The sequence below is a fragment of the Archocentrus centrarchus genome, chromosome 1 (genome assembly GCF_007364275.1).
Source record: "Archocentrus centrarchus isolate MPI-CPG fArcCen1 chromosome 1, fArcCen1, whole genome shotgun sequence".
Lineage (NCBI taxonomy): Eukaryota > Metazoa > Chordata > Actinopteri > Cichliformes > Cichlidae > Archocentrus > Archocentrus centrarchus.
In genome coordinates, this window is record NC_044346.1 from 12,869,113 (window position 1) to 12,891,981 (window position 22,869).

The following is a 22,869-nucleotide window of genomic DNA, read 5'->3' on the forward strand; positions in this document are numbered from 1 at the left end:
TTTAAAAAAAATTTTATTCTTTTTTTTTTTAATTTAAGTGGGTAGCAGTTCCTGTGGCTCCACTGGCTTACACGTTTGCTGGGAGGAGACACAAATCCCTTTGGGGTTGCACCTGGTGTAAATATCAGACACGTGGAGCCACCTGCTGTGGTGACCGCCTGTGAATAAGAGAGTAGCTTATGTGTATTGTTGTGAGCTGATTCAGTACACTACACACCAAATTTACCTTCGAGTACAAATAGTTACTTGAGCTTGAACTAGCTTAGCAGATAACAGTTCCTACAGAAATCTCAGACTATCCAGAGGTGGTTAGTCAGCTAACTAAAAATTAACTATTACCCTTTGGTTCTTTTTTACTTATTCTAAACACCTGTTTCCTGATCTTACAGTGTTGGGGGCTTTTCATAGGCCATGATTAGTCTCCCAGTAAGAATCACTGTGGACTTTAAGGGCTTTTGATGAGCTTATTGCTCACACTCTGTTAACCAGATGGTCAAAAAAAAAAGAGAAAAGAATATTCAGTATATAAATCAATAATTGTCTGGAGGCATTGCAGGCAGAGTAAATAAACTATATGGCTACAGCTACAACAACTCAGCAGTAATGGATGTTTGTTCAGAGAAAATTTAATCCAGATTTTTATTTTTGCTGTATAAAACTGTTTTTTTTTTTCTAATTAAAATGGGCTCAGGTAGATTAAGATCACTATCACTAAACCTTTTAAGGACCACCAAAAGCAGTTCTATAGCTTTGGTAGACAAAAGGTGTCTTGCAAAGGTCAAACTGTAAGCCCAGCACTGCTAATATAAAGGGCATAAATCTTCCAACAAAGTGACAAACTTCAGGCACTCACATACCTCACAAAATTCATATTAAAAAGCTTTTTCTTCAATTAGGAATAAAAATGGTACAGCTCTGTAAATCAAAGCCTTTTTTAAAATCATAGATTCTAGAATACTTTGCACCCGCGTACGGGAGAGCCTGAAGTTTGCTTGTTTTGTTTTTTTTAACACTAAAACAGAGATATGGTTACGTTAGCCTGACTGCGCTTCTCTGGATGAACTGTAGGTGGAGACATAAGCAGCTCTAACACACTGCTGCAGCAATATTGGGAAACCAGCATACGGGGAAGCTTTAAGCTGACTCTGTCCGGCAGAGTTTATGGTTTCATTCCCTCCAAAGACTACAAAGTGCAAGGTGTCTTGTAAATGAAAGACCCCCCCAAAGTGTTGAAAGCTTAAATTAACAGTGTTTTTTGCCTTTAAACATTACATAAGAGTTTTAAATATGTTCAAGCAGTGTTGTGTTAATTTCGGAGAAGCTCAGGGAAAAAAAAAAAAGCTACTTTTGAGTGCTGAAAAGCTCAAACAGGGCGCACTCTGGTGGTTGTCTGCTGCATCATACTGTTGGGAATTTGGGAATGAGAGGCAACTGAAGCTCATCAGACCGGTCCCATAAAGGTAAGTGACTTGTCCTCTCATACTGCAGCGCTGTGAGGTTGTTTTTAAATGGGTCAGAATGTGTTTACAAACCCATAATAAACATAGTCACAAGGGAATAAGAGTGGATTGCTCTTCACTGTGATTGTATCCGTGGTTTGATACGGAGTGTGCTTTCTTTTTTTAATTACCATCTAAAACGAATCACATAGAGATGACTGAATTTTACGATAAAATTGTGAGAGTAGCAGCAGGAGATCGGATTGGACGCGTGATGACGTTCCTGTGTGATTCAAGGTCTCCCACTCCTTGGGTTGCTTAACGTAATGGTGGTACACACTGAACACACTGTTAAACCTACAAACAGCTATGTTTTAATTAATAGTAGAATAGTTGATAAGGAGTTGAAAGATAAGAAGCCACACAAGAAACAATATATATAATATAATAATCACAAAATAATCTGCAAATGCTGAAAGGTGGAAAGTAGATCTACAAGCTGCATGTGTATACTGTTTCCAAAGGTCAAGAACAAGGTCTCAAGCTCAAAAATGAAAATAAGAAACTTTTTTTTAACCCTATGTCTCAATAGCAACTTGTCAAACCAAAGCCAAATCGTCTATGAATTAATATGTGATAACACGCAGTTTCACTTTAGAAGACAATGATGAATTCATATTTCAATCCTGAAAAAAGAGAGCTGATTAGTATGGTTAATGGTATGGTTATTTCTTTTACATATAAACAATTAATGAACAATTTTAATTTAAAAATATTTATAGTTTATCACTGCTTCCAGTGTAGGTTTGCTTCCCCAGTCCAAAGAGATGCTGGTTAGGTTAATGGTGAGTCAATATTGAGAATGTGGTTGTATGCCTCTCTGTGTGTTACCCCTGTCATGGACTGGCCCTACAGGACATGTGAGATGGGCTCCAGCCCTCCTCGTTGGCTAAGTGGTCAAGATATTAGGCAAAAAACATGGTAGATGAAAATGCACAGGGCTTTAAGTGAAAGAGATGACAACCCACCTAGAAAAATGTTTACTTTGAAAACACTCTGAGGGTATTACCATTCAGTTCTCGTGATTTCAGTTTCAGGATTTTATTTTGGTCCCAAAACTTTCTAAACTTGTTTGCTAATTATTTTTTTTAAAGCAGTAGGGTTGTTAGAACATTGTGCTCTAATATCATTAAAACATTTTTAGTGGCAGATTATTGAAATAAATGGCCCAACTGTCAGAGGATGAGAGGCGGGGTACAGCCTGGACAGATCACCTGTCAATCACAGAACTAACATGGATGCTCATATTGTTACCTGCAGCTAATTTAGACTCACTAATTAACTTAACATGCATGTCTCTGGACTGTATGACGAAACTGGAGAACCTGGACAGAATCCATATAGGTGCAGTGAGATCATGCAACTGCACCACAGAAGGAAACCAGCAGGTTCAGACCCAGAACCTTATTGTCACGAATCAATGGTGCTAGCCACTGCACCACTGTGCAGCACCACCAATTTGAAGTAAACCTAAGTCCTAAATTTAAGTTTTGTAATATATATTAATAATATAATCACCAGACAACATTTTGCTCTGATGGCATTCGAAAAGTGATGAGGTCACCAAAGACAGGGTTCATCAACTGATGACTATAAATTTGATCACCAAATTCTTTTGAAATCCATATGTAAGCTTGTTTCTGCCACTGATTTTTACATTTTTTTCCCCATCCATAAGTCAAAAAAATTGGGGTTATTATCTCAAAATTTTGATGTAATAACTCAGAATTAGGGTTAGGGTAACTCAATATAAAGCCAAAAAAAAAAAAGTCATTTCAAGTTATTAAGTCAAAATTTTGAGACAATAATCTTAAGTTTTGACATACACATGACAACCTTTTTTTTTTTTTTTTTTTAGTGGCAAAAACAAGCTTCCATAAATCCAAGCAGCATGTTTCAAGTAAAAGTTCAAGGATGACAGCCTGACACGGCCATGCTTAAAATGAACATTTTATCTTCTTACACCAACAAATACACAAAACGTTGCAGGTGAACAAATTACTTTAGAGGAACATTAAAGAAAAAAACGTACCGCCATCCAGAAAAAAGTGAGAATGTTTTTCCACGGTTACCATGTAACACTGTGGGAACGTTTCATGAAAGAACATTTCATAATCTAACCTGCGCATCAACAACATTCTCAAAATGTTGTAATCAAAATCGTATCTCTAAGGTAGACTTTTAACTTTGCACGATCTTTGAACATTTTCTTAAACTAGAACTCAGGTAACCTTTGTTAACGTTGTGGGGGGCGTGTCCTGCTGCTCAGCCTGAGAACTTTTTTGAAGTAATTTTTTCTAGATAAATGAGGATGACCTAACAGAAGTAAACCATGAATAGCCAGATATCACAGTGAGCTGGATAACATGCTATCACATTATGTTGATATTTTGCCCAAAAGGGAAAAAAAAAAAGTAAAGTTGAACACAAAATAAAGACACACATGTGTTTTTAACCTGTGTGTATTTTAATGAGAACGTCATGTCAGACCCAGAGAAGGACAAAAAAACTACAGTGGACAGTGGGATCGGGGTCACCTGGAGCTTGGCACATACAGCAATGAGAGATTCAACTTAAAAGACATACACGCACATTTCTCTAATATCACCTATAACACACTGAGAGAAACATTGCAGTTCATTTGCAGCTCATATTCCTTAAATTGTCCTATTTTTTCTTTCCACTCTCCAAATATACAGAAAGGAAACGTTCAAATGCAGTCGTGAAATTGCACAAAAACATGAGGCGCGTGTGTGTGTGTGTGTGCGCGTGCAACTCTTGCGAGCAGCTACAAAAGTGGCACAAATACACACGCACTGCAGACGCCATCTCACACACAGACTTCACTTCCCATGTTTTTTTTTGTTTTGTTTTTTTTACAATAAAACCAATCTTTCCAAACAAATGAAAACACGCCGCTGACACAAGACGCCAGTGTGAGAGCATGAGAGCGACGTCCGATAGCATACATTTGGTTCTAAGGCAATATTGTAGTTCCATAGGACTAGTGATGTTGTTGCAGAGTGCTGTTTGCACACTGACTGCGTCTCCATTTGAAAGCCTTCATTCAGTCATTCAGTGTATTCTTTATTTTTAGCACCATGGGAATCTCTCCTTCAGTCACTCACTTTCAAGAGACGGCTGTGTAAAATATTCCCTTCTGCTATCCACTGGGGAAGAAAAAAAGAAATCACATGTTCACTGTGGAGGAAGGGAAACTGGAAACACAACTTACTGCAAGGCTTAAGATTAACATCACACATCGTTTTGAAAGTCTTTATTTGCATTTAATATTTGTTATTTTCTTTTTATTCCACAATCTGCATAAGCTGGAAGCAAAAAGGGCAAAGGGCAGACTTGAGCCTCTTTGTTCTTTTCCCCACGCACGCACGCATGCGCACACACACACACACACACACGCACGCACACACATACAGTAAACACAATGAGTTTTACAATACAAAGACATGACATAAAATAATCTGCAGCCGTTCTGAGCTGGGCTGAAGAGACCAGTTCCCAGGCATCAAAGGCAATAAAAATGTTTGTCAGCAGTTTGTTGTGAGTTACTGTGGGTTATAAGCAGCCGTCTGATCACAGTAAGTCGCACGGTTCAAGACTCCAAACGCCCTCCTCGGATGCATTTTGAGGTCTTTAGTTTGCCATCCACTGTTTATATCTCTGAATATGAAACTAGTGTTTGTGCTTGTAGCCGTTTGTTTGCATTTGTGCAGGCGTGAGCATCTCGGTGAACTGATTTGGATCTCCTGCAAGCCTTTTCCTGTACTGAACACAGGTAGCTTGATGTGCAGTAATAAAACCATCTCCTGTGCAAAAATGGCTCATGCAGTCATCAGTGTAATCCCCCACGTTGATATATCTTGTTGTTTTTCCTGTCTCATCTCAGAGGGCAGTGACCTGTGTGGAGCCACAGAGGGAGACAGATATCCACAGAAGAATCATCTTCCTCTGGTAGCTGGCTAAGAGGGAACAAGCTGTACTTTTCTCATTGCCGTGGTGAAGGTCAGGGTAACAGTGGCTGGGGCTGCATGGAGGTCAGAGGTTGCGGGCTGTGTCTGAAGTCATTTCCTGGTGTGAAGGTTCTCCTGGAACTTGGTGCTCGTGTAGAGGATGTGGAAGCCCTTCTTGCTTATTGTGTCGTCACTATGGAAACGGATCAGCATAGCATCTCCAGGTGAGTAAATCCCCTCTCTGGGCTGAGGAAGGGACAACAGACAAACGGTGAAGCAGTTGTTTTTATATATTTGTATATGTAGTATTGTGCAAAAGTCTCAATCCACTTCTTGACTCATTTCTTTATAGTTTCCTGACTTTCTTGTTATTTTTAAAGTGGTCTTGAGCAATAGCTCTCCAGCTTTCTGAAGGTCTTTCAAAGTTTTTCTTTGGACATTGGCTGCTTTTTCACTCATTTTCAGTCCAGTCGTTGTACCTGACCATTTTCAGAAGAATATTTTGTTTGTTTGTTTGTTTGTTGAACCACTTAACACTGACCTATGAATCAATGAAGCATAAAAAAAGGCACCTAACTCAAGGGATGAACCAGAGTTGTGTCTACACATAACAGACAACTTAGCGAACCAATTTTAAATTGCATCTTTAGGCACTTTGTTACTACCACTAATAAAACACATCCTTTGCTCCCATTTTTTTAGTTGAATTTATGAAAAATGTTAAAGATAACAAAGTTTGACAGGCATAAAATAGTATTTTTGCCCAAATTAATTGATTCCCAAAGAGCTATTAGCTGGAAACCTTGCATATCTCAGCATATAGTGCAGTGTATACTTAAAAAAATATGAGGAAAATGGACAACGGATCTGCAGCAGATGAACAGTATGTGAAAGTCACATCCTTAAGATGCATCTGGTCCCTCAGCTGATCCATCTACTGCTCACTGAAGCCTCATCAGAAATGGTCTCAGTGGAAGGGTGTCTGTCAAGAAGCCATTCTTAATAAAGGGAAACAGGGAGAAAAGGCTGAGGTATGCCAAAGTACACAACTGGACTGAACATCAGTGGCAACAGGTCTGATGGAGTGATGAATCCAAATTTAAAATTTTGATTCAAATCATCATCAATATGTACAGAGCAAGTCAGGAGAGAGGTAAAACAGTGAGTGTCTGCAGCCATCTGTAAAACACGGTGGAGGCTCTGTCATGGTTTGGAGCTGCATGTCAGCCTGTGGTGTTGGAGAGCTTGTCAAAATTGAAAGTACCATCAGATTTTGATGTACCATGCAATACCATCTGGAAAGCATCTTATTGGAAAAAGCTTCATTTTTCAGCATGACAATGATCCCAAACACACTGCCTCTCCAGAGCCTCAACATTATTGAAACAGTGTGTGATCAGCTTTGTCACTGCATCTATTTCCCATTTTCCTAGCAAATTATAAAGAAATGATGGTGGCTCAAGACTTTTGCACAGAACTGTACATGAAGGTTATATATATATTTAAAAATAAGAGTAAATTGAGGTTATAAACAGGGTTAAATTTTACTTTTGTCATCATGGTGTTAAAAAAAGTAAACCAACAGGGAAGTGTCAAAGCTGCAGTTCCTCAAATGGCCATTTGTTTACGGCAGAAATAAATGTGTTAGTACAAAAACAGTTTTAGCCTCTGTTGATTATTTCATGACTCATGAATAAGTAAATTCATCAAAGGTTTACAGTTACACATTATTGGGGCATGGCTACTTAGAATGACAGATTGGTTTCGAATAGACCGTTAACGGTCTGCTTGGTATCACCTCAACTTAATGGAGTAATTGGCCTGAGGGGTGTACTACGAAGCGAGATTAATGGCTTAGTGAGGTTAGCCTAAAGTCAGAGTGTTCAGTGTCACGAAGGTGGCTCTCATTTTACTTGGATAGATCACCATGATAACTCATGCTGGGTGTAAAGTCTGCTGAAAATGCCACATTTACACTAATTCTTTAATTTATAGTATCCTTTAAGGAATGGAATTGCAGTGAAAAACAAAGATTAGAAAACTGATCAGTTAATTTATCACAAAGAATACCTATTCAATCAATAAAATTAATTTCACTTTGATTTGTCGAGAAAGTAAAGCGATTCTCACTTCTCCTTTATTAGGCTCAGAGTCAGAGCTGAACACACTGAGTAACCTTTAATGTTTAAGTGCATACAGTTTAAAGTTTTAGACTTCTAATGCGTAGCTGTCACGTTAGAAAAAACAAACAGCAGCACCATGAGCGCACTGTGTGCTGGTGATGATCAAATCAGCAAATTAACCATTTTCTGCAGCATTCCTGCCTTATTTGCATCTTACTGTAATAATTATTTATAGATCTCTATCATCCATTCCTACATTAATGTCTCTGAATAGAATATGCGGTTGATCCATTTTGTGCAGAAGAAGACCGAAATGGCACATCCCATACAGGGATGTGCCATTTCTGTGAATGTAGCTTTCTAACAAAGCTGGAAAGCATTTGTCAATAACTTAACACTCTGTCTTTATACACTGCTCTGCATTTAATCATTAGTTATTATTAATTTCTGGCTCTCTTCCACAGCATGTCTTTTGTCCTGTCTCTCTCCCCTCAGCCCCAACCTGTCGCGGCAGATGACTGCCCCTCCCTGAGCCTGGTTATGCCCAGAGGTTTCTTCCTGTTAAAAGGGAGTTTTTCCTTCCCACTATCGCCACGTGCTTGTTCATAGGGGGTCGTTTTGATTGTTGGGTTTTCTCTGTATTATTGCAGGGTCTTTACCTTACAATATAAAGCACCTTGAGGCGACTGTTTGTTGTGATTTGGTGCTATATAAATAAAACTGAATTAAATCTTTAAGGTGGCTAGTTTGTGCCTAAGCATCTTAACATTAAAATCAGCCACACTAATACAATTCAACATCCATGCTTCAATTTATTCAATTTGTTGTCATTTGTCGACAACAATCTCTCTTCCATGTCTCTAGTCTGTATCTTCAATGTCAAAACCATCCACTTTTTAAAAAGTTGTCATTACAAAGTAATGCAGTGTGCATTTATAGAACTAGTCAAGGCTTCACTGGCTGACAGTGCCACAGTAATATACCTCCACATTGATTTGTTGGACTGAAAAACGCAGAGTCTGCTATGATGGAATTGAATGGAAACTGATGGCTAACCTGAAGTGTTTCAGTGTCAACCACTAAAACATGTGCAGAGTCCTCCAGGAGTCTTTTAAGTTTACAAAACTCAGAGATGGCCCTGAAAATAGTGGTGACTCACCCCTGAACCACAGAAGCGGCCCAGTCGGTGTGAGTTGGCATCATAGCCGTTATAGAGCTCGATGTAGTCGTAACCACAGTCGGCCTCCTCCTCCACCTCAAAAGTAATGAAGCTGAGCTCGATCCCGTAGCCCTGTTCTGCCGTCAGCAGCCACTCGCAGTCAGTGTGACCTGGATAATTGTTGTCTCCGAACTGGGAGTGGGAATAAAGGTTCTTCTGACGAGCTTCTGCTTTCAGCCGACCGCCGCACTCTAAAGGGGCAAAAGGAAAAAAAAATGGTCATTTTGGGGGCATGTTTTGTTGTTCTCAGCAGTGATGAACTAAACTCAGGTTGCATGAAGTTATCTTTAGCATGTATGCACTGTTAAAAACCACTAGAGGGGGGCATTACTCCTAACTTGGAATCAGGAGTGCCAAGCTGATGACTGTGTTGTGATGCTCTCAACAGGCACGAAATCTCACACAGTGTTGCATGAACAGACTTAAAATGCTACATTATTCACCATATAAAGATATTTATATGATTGCAGACACACACACCTGTTGAGTGTGAAGCTTGGAAACCCTTCCTTTGTACGGAGGCGTCAGAAATGAAGCGAAGGTACATCTTGTTGCCGGTGGACACCAGTGGCTCCGGGATCTTACTGCCACACAGCCGGCCCAAGATGGCTGCTGTGTCGCTGTCCCCGTCAAACGCCTCCAGATGGTCATAAGCACATTCCTGATGCTGCTCGATCTCAAACTCATTGAAGGTCTGAATAGAAGGAGGCGGGGAGATTGGCAGAGAGACGGAGAATGAATGAATGAGTGGGTGTTAGAACAAGAACCTTGTAGGAGCTACTGGACATATTCACAAGGATGCTTCCACAGTCTTAAATGGCAGTAGGAGTTTTCTCTATTCACTAAAGTCCTAAGAGCCTCTGACACGAGGTGGTCTTTTTACTATCTATTAACTACCCAATAAAACCAACAGGCCAAAAAAGTGTAAATATACAAGACCTTCTTTCTGAAAGATGCTGTTCAGTTGGTTTTTCCCTTTCTTAATAATAATCTAATCTCTCTTTCCTTGAATTTGTTTCATCCTGGCAACAAACAGGAATTCTGAGTTCCCTCACTAGTCTCTTTGAGTGGCATTAGCTGGAAAACAGCAATTAATAAAATCACTGAAGGTGTTCAAGTCACTTTTCCATCTTACTTCTTCATCCAGGTGCTGTTGAAGGAAACGGCTTAACTTTATCTGCTTGCTTGGCTCGGTAAAGCAGATTAAATTTGTGCATGAGGCACAGAGAGCAGAACCCAGAGGTCAACAAGCTTGTAGGTACGAAAAATGCTTGTTTAGTGTTTTGAAGCCTGAAAATGTGACAATATCATTATTTTAAAGAACTATTTATAGAAGTCAGGAATGCAGACAACATGTGCGAGCTGAGGGAAAAAAAATGAACACAAAGAGGAGCAGTCAGAAGGAAGAGTGAGGGAAAAGTAAAAGAGAACGTATCATTTCCAAGCGCTTTCATTATATTGTGTCTATATAAAGAAATGCCTTCATAGTGAGTCTTTGAATCATTTGGTAAACAACAAGAGGTAAAACCAAGTCTCACATTAGCTGAGTTAAGAGTTGATGCAGCTGGAATGGAAATGCCTTATTGCACCTAAATTCTGTCGCCGGTAATGCAACAGACAGGCTGTCGGGGGTATGCCTACAGTTCTGTCAGTCTGGCAATTCCCAAAACAAATGAGAGTAATTAACATTAGCTGCAGCTGCCATCTGTATTAGAGCAGAGGGCACTACACAAAAGAAAATCACGCCCCATCTTTAACCCTATATTTATATCTGATTGACTTTTCTAGCTCCCTTTTGTGCCACATTCAAAAAAATTATCCTGGAATTGCCCCTGCTGCATGGCATTTTGCATGTGTGTGTGTGTGTGTGTGTGTGTGTGTGTGTGTGTGTGTGTGTGTGTGTGTGTGTGTGTGTGTGTGTGTGTGTGTGTGTGTGTTTAGACTGTTCATCTATCAGTCTGTCAGCTGGCTTTCCAAACATCTCTTTATCAAACGTCACTAGTGATCACTGATAAGATCTTGTTTTTGGAAATAAATGTATTTGCATTTCATGCTTTTTGAACCTCAGAGAAGAAACCCCAGGCCCCTACTCCATCCTTGCCAACACATTGCCTCCACGCGGACATGCATGTACACAGTGTCACGATTTATAATCTAATCATGTCACCGTGAGCTGAGTCATAACACCTTGCAGGCCTCACTCCCACACAGTCACACACTTCTATGATTGTCTCTGTCACGTCACCCTAACCATCACAACGCACTGATTCTTTTTTTCTTTTTTTTTTTCCATAAACCAACCGAGTGGAAGCAGAAAGGAGGGTGAAGGTGGGCTGATGCGTGGATTTCATTACACAGATGGGAAGTGTTTGATTCTGAGGTTGTGATGACTTCCAGATGTTTCTAACCGTAGCTCAAGTAAGACACTGGTTTGATGGTCTCACTTGAGCTGTTTACTACAGCCAAGCAAAGTGTGTGTGCATGTTTCTGTGTGTGTGTGTGCCAGACAGAGAGCAAGGAATAACAAAATAATCTTAATATCTGTGTTCAGATTTCTGTTATTTATCTATTCTGCAAAGAAATGTTGCTAACATACAGCTGAAATCTACAAAAAAATCTAGATCTAGAATAAGAGGCCAGAGGAATGTATCAGTTTGATTTTGGTGTGATCCGTCCCTTTAACTCTACATAACCTTAGTCCTTACCCTTAGTCTGCCTCTAAGCTGAACCCTAAAATTAAATCAAATGAATGCCTGACCTAATTTTCCCCGCCACCAAAATGCCCTCACTCCTCAGGTCTAAAATTCAAAGCTGGTCCTCACAGATATATGCTTTTGTATATATATATATATATATATATATATATATATATATATATATATATATATATGATATATATACAAAAGCAAACATAAAGTGCATGTAACAACAAGTAACACTAAAAAAAAACCCACAACAAAGTAAAAACGTCCAATCATTTGAATCACATGAAGATACAAATTCAAAACTGGAGCAAAAACCCATAATTGTGTTATCACGGTTGATGACGTAATGTGTTTTGGTTACATAAGCGGTCATTAGAGATTATCAAAAATAAATGACAGTTTTGATAACAAGCCCATATTGTGGCTGCAGAGTGGAAGTCAGGTGAAGAGCCAAATGTTCAATATGTCCTTTCAGTAGAGTGTGTGTGTGTGTGTGTGTGTGTGTGTGTGTGTGTGTGTGTGTGTGTGTGTGTGTGTGTGTGTGTGTGTGTGTGTGTGTGTGTGTGTGTGTGTGTGTGTGTGTGAGAGTGTGAGTGTGAGAGAGAGAGAGACCATTTGGATGGGAACATGAGTCGACTTTAGGAGGATTATCTGAAGCATGCTGTGTAAATTTGAGCACGTGTGTGATTTTTTTTGCCCCTGTATTTTATTTTTTTGTTTATATGCAGTTCCTTGACTGGCCACTTGAGGCTTGTGCCAGAAGTGAGTAAATCTCCACACACCCTCATGTTAAACAGCTCAACTTTACATCAGAATTAAACAAGTTTACCATCTGACACACTAATGGTTTTGACCCCTTAAATTGCATTTAAGCTTCTAACTATCCATGAATAAGGGAGTGAGTGGGGGCTGACACAGGTGGCTGTAGCTTGTAGAGGTCTGCTGGACTATAACTGGACTATAACCTGGAATTGTCTGTGTCTGTGTTATGACCCATACAGTCAGTGGATGCTAGTAACACATGCACTCTACGCCCTTTTCCAAATGTGGTCAGCAGTTTAATACCCAAACATCAATGACATAGTACCTCATCTGACTCATAATCCATCACAATTCACAGGATATTACCTTTAAAATGACAGATGCGACCTTGACCTTGAACACAGTTTGGGTGAAGACCCATTAGGTGGTTACTGTGTGTAACTATGAGTAATTTCTGACCAACAGTGTCTTGTGAATTATGGATGAACGCTTTGGTGTGGCATTAACTCGCTGATCCTTTGGCCGTGGTGAGGCTTCAATTCAATTCAGTTCCATTTTATTTATATAGCACCAAATCACAACAAACAGTCACCTCGAGGGGCTTTATATTTTAAGGTAAAGACTCTACTAAATAATAATAATTACAGAAAAAAAACAATAATCAAAACGACCCCCTATGAGCAAGCATTTGGCGACAGTGGGAAGGAAAAACTCCCTTTTAACAGGAAGAAACGCACAACCAGGCTCAGGGAGGGGCAGTCATCTGTCGCAACTGGTTGGGGGTGAGGGGAGAGTGACAGGGCAAAAGACACACTGTGGAAGAGAGCCAGAGATTAATAATAACTAATGAACACAAGTTCACAAACCAATGGGTAATACCAGGTTGTTCCTCTTTATATACAGTTTCTGGTGAGAACCAATTTGACCTCTGCACTTAGAAGGTAAAAGAGGTAGTTCGATGATCTAACAGTCAACTAAAAAAAGTTTTTTGGAGGCTACAGTAATTTGACATCTGATTAGAGGCATTCTTTAATCAAACTCACAAACCAATTTTGGCTTCATAACTGAGAGGGCTTGCCAATACTTGCTGTAATAAATGACATTATATATGAAACTTATACATAAGTTCAATCTGTCTACTTTCCCGGGTGTTTGGCTGTTAGTCAATTCTTCATATCACTTCCACTTTCCCGTGCTGTCAAACTCAAAGCTGACATCATTGCTCTAGTCCAATCATATTTCTGCCCATCTTCTTCAAGCCAATCAGCCTCCACTCTGAGTACTTTAAAGCTCACCACTTAGCTGTCACTCTCCCTTGCAGACTCATTTGTGCAACTCACCTCCTCTCCATTTCCACCTCACCCAAGTCACTCAGTGCTCCATCCAAGCCTCCAACTTTTCCTTCACCACCATCATCTAAACTTCAGGGGGTTCTGCCCTGATTCCTGTCACCGCTGGGATTCTGCTATGATGGGCCATCAGAGCCTAATTGCCAAATAGCTTAACTGAATTCTGAATATCAATAAATCTTGTTCTATAAATCTTCCCCCTAATGATCTCTCCTTATTGAAATTACAGTATATCTTTGGAGGAGTTATTTTTTCCTATTTTCTACTTTGTTATACACTGAATTATTAATTAGTTTAAAAAACCGCTGAAAATAATTTTTGTTTTGTAGCCTTTGTAGACTTTTGCCAGTGTTTTTTTGCCAAACAGTGGAGGCAGTCAGGATGTAAAGTAGGGTTAGTAGCTGACTCTGAAGAAAAGACAGCCTATTTGAGTGTCTCTGTGTTGTGCTTCATGAAGTTCTTTAAAAAAGATGTTTGGATTCTGGCCAAGGATGAAGCTGAAGACCAGTCTTAGTGCTCATTTCTTGCACTGAGCTTGTATGTTATCGTTGTTTTTGCTATTTTCCTGTTTGACATATCATCTCCTCCATCCCTTTGCACGTTCAGAGTCAGATATTCTCTCATTGCATGAATTCCTAAACTGGAAAACACCAAATAACCGTTCCCATCTGATTTGACTATGACTATGCTTAGTTTGGAGTTCACACGTCTACACAGACAACCTGCAAATGTCTGAGTTTCTCCACCAGAAACAAACTCTTCCCACAATGGTACTGGAGCTCAATTCTAACTGTGTCTTCATAAAGACATACATGTGTACCAAATTAGAAACTGTGCAGCAGACTATCTGCATGCACGTGTGTGCATATGCATGTGTGTGTGTGTGTGTGTGTGTGTGTGTGTGTGTGTGTGTGTGTGTGTGTGTGTGTGTGTGTGTGGAGCACACACACATAGGCGCAGAAAGGCACACTGACACAGATGGCCACTGCCCAAGGCCTCTCACTAACGCATGAGCACACACTCGGAGTTAGCCCAAATATACAAACGTGCACTTTCTCCCTCATTCACATTTGGGTTTCATAAGTGGAACACAAAAGGAGAAGACTGTGTAAAAAGGGGAAAGGACAGCCTGAGGCTTTTACATAAAGGATGAACCCACAGACAGAACAGTGCATCATTACAATGGGGTGGCATGCCTGTGATTTCCAAGAAAACAGACAGAGAGAAAGAAAAGTCCAGGATGTTTAACACGTTTCACGTGACGCACACTTACAATCTTCACTCTGTGTCCCGGCGTGGCTGTGATGTCCCAGGTGCACTCCTTCCGGCTGGGATACTTGTCCGGCCAGTTAGGGCTGCTCAGGGTCCCACTGGGGCTGTGGATCTTATGCTCACACTCAGCTGGACACACACACACAGAGACACACACGAGAACACACGCAGGGAGGAAGTTAAAAATCCTGGCTGCGCAGGAAAAGGTCAGAGGAAATGGAAAAGGAACAGGAAGGAGAGCAACGCAAGAACCAATAGAGAGAGAAGATTTCAAAGAAACACATCCTGGTGAGACATTCGTAGTGGATTTCACTTGAAATTGGCAGCATGCTTTGCACAAACACTGCAGCAGGACCTGCACTTTATATACTGTAGCTACATACAGAACTGCATAAAGAACTGAAAGGCTTGCAGTGAAAACATCCCAACACATAAACAGCAATATGTTGGACAATGTCTCATTAAAACTGTAATGGTAACAGTATATAGAACCATATCATTATTTTGGATTTGTGAGAGGAGGTGGGTCTGGATGCTATCTATATTCACTCAGTGAGCACAGACTATAGACAAAATGTGTTTGTAACCATACTTGCACACATAATAGTCTGGATGTTTAAGATTAAATGCTTTTTCTGAACATCATTGCATTCACTGAGAGGTGTCAAATTCAGTGGTTTTGTTTCATTCCTGACTACTTCTCTAATTTGACCCACTTCTTCAACAAGCTGCTGTATGTTTCCTGAAAAGCCCATTCCTTGATTTTAAGGCTTTGTCAGCTCCACCCACCTATTTACATTATAGAAAGACTTGCTCAGCAGTTAGCTCTTTGTTGCAACAGAAGCTCAGAAAGTGCACTGAAAAATATCTGCTGCACTTCATCTGTCACTGATGGACAAGTCTGAGAATGCACAGGAGCTGCTGGCTAACAAAGGTTACTTTCCTCCTGGAAAGCAGCCCACACAGACACACATGGCATTTTCGTGCATGTGATTTGAGTGAGATAAATGCTATGGCTTTATGAAGGTGTGGGGAGGCAGAAGGCATGCACAAGACAAAGAAGATGTGTTTGAAGGTGATGGCTTTTAGTTCTCAGGAAAACCAAACTCATGTACAGAATGAAATGGAGTCCACAAGAACAACATTTGAGTGTAAAGAATAATTTTTTATATATTTTTTTAATATAGAAAGACTAGCAATCTACATTAAACATTTAAGCAATGAGTATAATTTGATCAAGTTACCTGGGATATCACCTGGGTGGTGTGTAACACTAACTTCTACCATTAAAACTTTATGCTTAATGATGAATCCAGTGTGTAACAACACATGCTGAAATCTTCTCACACACACTAAAGCTCATGTATGGATATAAACATGGACACAGGTCGTGTGATGGGAATAAGGATTAGTGTGACACTGCAAGGCTAGCTTACTCTGGTGTAATGCACATATAAATACACATGTGCACACAGGAAGACAGCGCTACACGCAAAGCTGTGAGGCTCCCAGATGTTTGAAACATGAGTCTTTTTATGAGCGTCACAGGGAGTCTTTAGTGAGGTGTGTATGTCAGTGCTGATGTTATGACTGTGTGTGTGTGTGTGTGTGTGTGTGTGCGCGCGCATGTGTGTGTGTGTGCACGTTCAAAAGTTCAGCTTCAAAGAGCTGTGTATAATATGTCCATTCAGCAGGGTGTGTGTGTGCGTGTGTGTGTGTGTGTGTGTGTGTGTCTGTGTGTGTGTGTGTGTGTGTGTGTGTGTGTGTGTGTGTGTGTGTGTGTGTGTGTGAAAGTGCAAATAACCTTAATAAATAATGTTTTCTGTCAAACTAAAATCTTTTTCCACCCTGTGTCTGTTTCTCACACATCAGAGTGAGCTGAGTTTTAGAGACTTCCAACTGGTTTTTAGGTCATCTGAGAAAAGTTCAAGAGTATCAAGTCTTTCAGAGTAGAGCATCTCCTGAATTTAATCTCCTACATATAATTTATGATGGAACAGACTTGTAGGACATTTCTGTGGTAATTCATCTGAACTTAGTGCGTCCTGTTTCAAGAATGTCCTTTAGGAAAAGTCCAAGTCAGGTCTGATGTCTTCCAGTGTAAGCTAAAGGTCCTTTAGGGCCAGTAAATGTCAAGGCAAAGGCTGTTTCTTTTTTAGTCTCACCATACAAAGTAAATACTCATAATATATAATTAAATTTTTACTTTTTGCTAAATCTGCCTGGTAGAGGGTTTTTGTTTAATTTTTCCAGGACTGGACATTTTAAACACTTTCCTGATTTTCTGACTTGAAAGGTGTGACTTTTTAACTTATGACTACATGCAACTTAAAGAAACAGTTCACCCCAAAACTGAACTTACAGACATGGTAAAAAAAAAAAAGTACACTCTCTGACAGTTCTAAGGTTTTCCATATCATATGACATAATTAAAAAAAAAAAATCTTCTCCTTAGCAGGTCTTAAAATTAGGCAAATACAACCTGAGATGAAGAACAACACATGATATACTACACCATTTATTTAACCAAAATGAAGCCAAAATGCAGAAACAGTCATGAAACACTGACTACACCCCATGATTCAACAGCTAGTAGAACCATCTTTAGCAGTATTAATTTGGAGGAATCGTTTTCTGTATGACTTTATCAGTCTCTCTCTGTCACATCGCTGTGGAGGAATTTTGGCCCACTCTTCTTTACAATGTTGCTTCAGTTCATTGAAGTTTGAGGGCATTCATTTATGCACAGCTCTCTTAAGGTGTTACCACAGCATCACAATCAGGTTGAGGTCTGGACTTTGACTGAACCATTACAACACGTTTATTCGTTTCTTTTTCAGCCACTCTGCTGTAAACTTGCTGCACTGTCCTGCTGCACGACCCAACTTGGGCCAAGTTTTAGCTGTCGGACACGTCTTCACATTTGACTCTAAAATACTTTGGTATACAGAGGAGTTCTTGGTTGACTCAGTGACTGCAAAGTGCCCAGGTCCTGTGGCTACAAAACAAGCCCAAATCATGACCCCTCCACCGCCGTGGTTGACAGTTGGTGTGAGGTATTTGTGCTGATATGCTGTGTTTTATGATTTTTTTTTTTTTTAGCAGTTTCTCTGAGCATTACATGGTCTGACATCGAGGTAAATTTACTGGGACCTCTACTCCTGGGAAGACAGATGACCTTTCTTAAATATACTCCATTTGTGAATAATAATTCTCGCTGCAGAATGATGGACTTAAAATTGTTTTAAAATGACCTTATAACCCTTCCCAGATTGATGGGCAGCAACAATTGCTTCCCTAAGATCACTGTTGATATCTTTCCACCTTGTCATTGTATTAACACACACCTGAATGCTCCAGACTAGCAAACTGCCAAAACCTCTGCTTTTCAAGAGGTGCTCACACCTCGCCTGGCTGCTACTTAGCCTCTTAATTTCTGCAGAAGCAGCGAGGGGGTATTTAGTTTTCACACACCCCTTGTGCATTTTGGCTTAATTTTTGTTAAAGTAATAATGACATGCTGCAATATGTCATGTTTTGTAGGCAGAGTGTGAGCTGTATGATGGATGATGGCTATTTTTATAAATGAACACACGCTTGTGTGGATGCACGACAGTAGGCGCGCGCACTCTGGTGCTTTTATGCAAGTGTGTGTGCGCGGATGTGAATGTCGGTGAAACCCACCTTCCTTACAGTCGTGTTTGTTCTCATGCAGTACAAAGCCATGGCGACACTGGCACACGTAGGAGCCCACCGTGTTGATGCACTCGTGCTGGCAGCCGCCGTTATCCTTGCTGCACTCGTCTTTGTCTGTGAGGGATACACATGCACCACGTCACTCGTGTGTAAACACCACAGAGATGAGATGTTGGAAAGGGAGAGAAAGAAAAGTAGACAGGAAGAAAGTGCTGAAAAAAGTTTGTTAGTCTGTGTAAGTCTGGTGCTGTTGTGCTTGTCTAGGTTGACGTCACGAGTCTTATTTAAGTTAAGAGTTTACAAAGTTTTGTTTATTTATTCTGTTCCCTTTTTTTTTTTTATTTTGAATGTATTATTTTCCCTGTGCGTCCCTATGTGTTGCTTTGCTTCCTTGGTCTTTCCTCCCTTTGTGATCCATTAACTTGCCCCTGATTAGATTCACCTGTTTCTTGTTAACCCGCCATGTTTGTGTATTTTAATTTGTGTACTCGCCTCAGTCTAGGGCCCAATAGCAGTCCAGCCCTTATACCCTCTCTCTTTATGATGAGCGTAACACAGACTGGATGCATGTGTGGCTGCTGAAGGGGCTCTTAATTAATGGGTAGGGTAGAACCACAGGAGTAAGCTTTGGGATGTTCTTGGCTTTCTCCGATGGAAAGAGGAACATCCAACCATCTGCACTCATTTATACTACTACCAGGTGGAAGTAATAAGATCACGTCCATAACTTGTAACATGCACACACTCTGTTTCCTTTTCTTTCAGACCTTTCTCTTTATATCACAGACTGTGTGGTTTCTTTTCTTTCATCAACTCTTATTTTATTACAGTATCCGTTGATACATAAAAGATCTGCAGACAATTTCTGTAAGTGAGGCAGCAAAGAGACAACTTCTATTTGTATTTGTAGTTTTACAGTTCTCACTGACTACAAGATATTACTGTTCTCTCTTCAAATACAAACAAATGTCAACATATTTTCATTTCATTTGTTACTGAAGGAGTTCTTCTGAAATAACAACACTGAGTTCCTTTTTTGTGTCAGTGTGAAGTTTTCCTCCATATCAGACATGAAGCAGGTGCTGTATTTACATGAAGTGGGGTAGGTAAGGTAAGTCTGCATTGATGCAGATTTGCTATTGGAGGTATTTATGACCTCCACTTAAGGCTGCCTGGTTTGGAACAGAATTTATTTTGGTTGACCTGCCACACAAACAGTGAAAGTGTGTAGTGGATGGATAGAAATTAGGACCTTGTCAGATTGTCCTTGTCCACTGTGGCAGTTCCACAGCAGAGCTGCTTGCCTTTGTCCCTCACATCATCTTTTTCTACAGTGGTTTGTGCCCCTTTTAGCTTTACTGTTCACTGCTCTAGCTGTAGTTTGTCTCCAATGTGTTTCTCTAGTTGAATTGTTAGTTTGCCTTTTAGTTTTCTGAAATCAGCTTAGTGAGGCTCACTTTTAGTTTTGCATCATCTCCTGAGTATGCATTAGGGTTCTCAAAATACATCAAGTCACACTCTTCTGACCATAACAGCAGTTTTCAGATCAGCTGTGCAGGGAATTGGTCAGAACGAGAACTTAATTCTGTCTTCACGTTTGGAACCTCTGCGCCTGCGTATTCATGTCTCCCCACAGTACTGTACTGCAGGATAAACAGGATATAAAGTACTTAATATTTAGCTTATTTTATCTCTTTTTCTATCTCTTTATTGAAGTTATATGTTGGTTGCACTGACTCCATGATATCAGATATGTGGCTGAAAAAAAAAAAAAAAAAAATTCTAAAAATGTGTTTTATCATTGAATATTCAATACCTCAAAATTCAGACTGAAAAATGTGGTATCTTTGGAATCTTTTGAGAATCCTGACCACCTAGTGCATGCCTATGCTACAGTATTGGTCTGTGGTTTTAGTCCATTGTTATGTGGTTGCTAGGCAATGTAATAATGTCGTAATATATTATGCATAATTCAAGTTTTGCTGATATAAATGAGATGTTATTGTGAAATGTAAAGGATACAATGCCTTAATAAGGTGTTATAGGTGCAAAGAAACATACAAATGGGTCATTTTAACCTGCTGGTAAATACCAATGTGATGATGTTAAAATATTGAGCATAGACGAAAACCTTCAGGGGTCTAAGATGCCAATTTCAGCTGCACAATTCATGATCATGTAAGACGAGCTCGCAGGTAAACACACAGAGATTTCTTGCATTATAGTAAGATGTTTGACTGCACAGATATTGAGAAAATTGATCCAGCAGCAGGTTAAAGGCTGAAAAAACAAAAAAACAAACAAATAAAAAACTCACTTCTCAATCATTTTCTCTCCCTCATATTCAATTTGCGGTGTCCTCTAACCATTTGGATTCACCACAGGAAGGGCTGGGTGATAACAAAGTTCTTTAGTGAGGTCGAACAACGGGTGGAGACGGAAGACTCGCACTGTTTGAGGCTGCCACGTTAAGCATAGAGACAGAAAGAGGCAGAAGAGGTGGGGATGGATCGAAGACCGCACAGGAAGACAGAGGACGTACGGGGAGAGTGTGGGAGCACAGTGTGTTTGTGACTGTGAGAGAGAAACAGATTCTTATAAAGAGATGTGAGATTAGACACAGACGCCGAGTCTCACTTCAACGTAGGAGCTTGTGAATTAAACTAGATCTGCTTTTAATGAAACCACTAAATCCTTCTCTCGCCCTCTCTCTTTCTCCGTGTGTGTGTTTGTCTGTGTCTGCTGTGGTATTACAGTGCTATTGTGGGCTCAGTCTCACCCTATCACAGGCTAAGGAGCTTTGCGGTTGATGCTACACAGTGTTCATTGTAGCTGTCTTCAGGTCAAGCACAAAATGTCCACACGCACGCACGCACGCACGCACACACACACACACACCCACACACACACACACAGATTAGTAGTATGTGAGAGGCTGAAGGGACCTCCCTAAAGCTGCTGGCTGTTCACCAACCAAAAGCTATCCCTGGAAGCTTCTGACAGTAACTGAGCCGCACAGCAGCTTTGAACACACAAATACACACATTATTTGTATCTGAGTAATTTCCCTTTACAAGCCTGCCCCACTGAACTGTTTAACTGTGTGTTAAAGTTGTCCTGCAGGTTAGTTGAATGCAGTTACTGTAACAGCTTTACTTCCTCTGAAGTTGAAACTGAGCTGATTTTCTCTTTTAGTTACTTTGCAGTAAATATTAGCGTAAAAAAAAAAAAGAAGAGAAACCTGGGTCTTAACATCCAACAAATTCCTCCCTGCAACAGCAAGCAGGGAACATTTGTTGTAGTTTTAGTTGAAAACCGGGCTGTGTCCCAATTTCATACTATTTATGACCGTCTTTGAGTCTGCAGGTAAATTAAAAAAAAAAAGAATGCATCATGTACTGTTTCCAATCTAAGATGCATATTTGGTGATTTAGTTTGACATGATTCCAGTGATATATATAGAATATACATCAGTGTAATGACAGAAGGCAGAGAAGGAAGCTGCTGCTTAAACACTGCAGGTTCCCAAATCTTCCATTTTTTGGTACACTAAGCAAAATGCGTAACATAATCATGGCCTGGATTTATTAAAACAAATTGTGGTAACATCACTGAAACATCTTGGACAATATAAAAACTGCATTTTTTTTTTTCAAAAGTCAGTTTAATGTAAATTGGTGCACATCGTGTACGCTGCCTGACCCCCAAAAAAGTTATACACTCTAATATTAGTTTTGATGATGGCACACATAAGTTTTGGTAATGTTACATTTTTTCCATCTAGAGTTAGAGTAATTTTTCTCGAAGATCCCGTATTGATGATGGGAGACCCTGAGAGTCTTCTCCAGCACATCCCAAAGATTCTTAATGGGATTAAGTTCTGCACTCTGTGGCTGCCAATCCAAGCGTGAAAACGATGTCTCGTGCTCCCTGAACCGCTTTTTCACAATTTGAGCCAGATGAATCGTGGCATTGTGATCTTAGAATATGCTCATGCCAACAGGAAAAGCTACACCAAAGGCTTGTACAGTACGCTTTAGGCATGATGGAAGCTTCACTTCATTCATTCTAGAACAGGGTAAATCTGGACCCTTCAGACCACATTACGTTTTCCCATTGCCAGTTTTTTTTTCCAATTAGCCTCACTGATAAGTGGCTTTCTTCTCTTGAGTTCTCTTCACATGTGTGTGCATGTGGAAACAGTGCAGTGAAAAAGTATTTGCCCCATTCTTGATTTTATTTTTCATATTTGTCACACGTTTCAGATCATCAA

The 22,869-nt window shown here is 40.0% G+C and overlaps 1 protein-coding gene across 1 annotated transcript in view; it reads right to left on the reverse strand.

The window, feature by feature from the left end:
• Positions 1-3,960: 3,960 nt before the first annotated feature.
• Positions 3,961-22,869, reverse strand: part of tll1 (tolloid-like 1) — a 65,529-nt gene continuing 46,620 nt past the window's right edge. The window contains exons 18-22 of the mRNA XM_030736076.1: positions 18,585-18,710; positions 14,902-15,029; positions 9,293-9,506; positions 8,753-9,003; positions 3,961-5,716 (exon numbers count right to left, since the gene is read on the reverse strand). Of these exons, the coding sequence (XP_030591936.1) occupies positions 5,582-5,716; positions 8,753-9,003; positions 9,293-9,506; positions 14,902-15,029; positions 18,585-18,710 (854 nt within the window). The 3' untranslated portion in view covers positions 3,961-5,581. The remainder of the gene's footprint in view (positions 5,717-8,752; positions 9,004-9,292; positions 9,507-14,901; positions 15,030-18,584; positions 18,711-22,869) is intronic.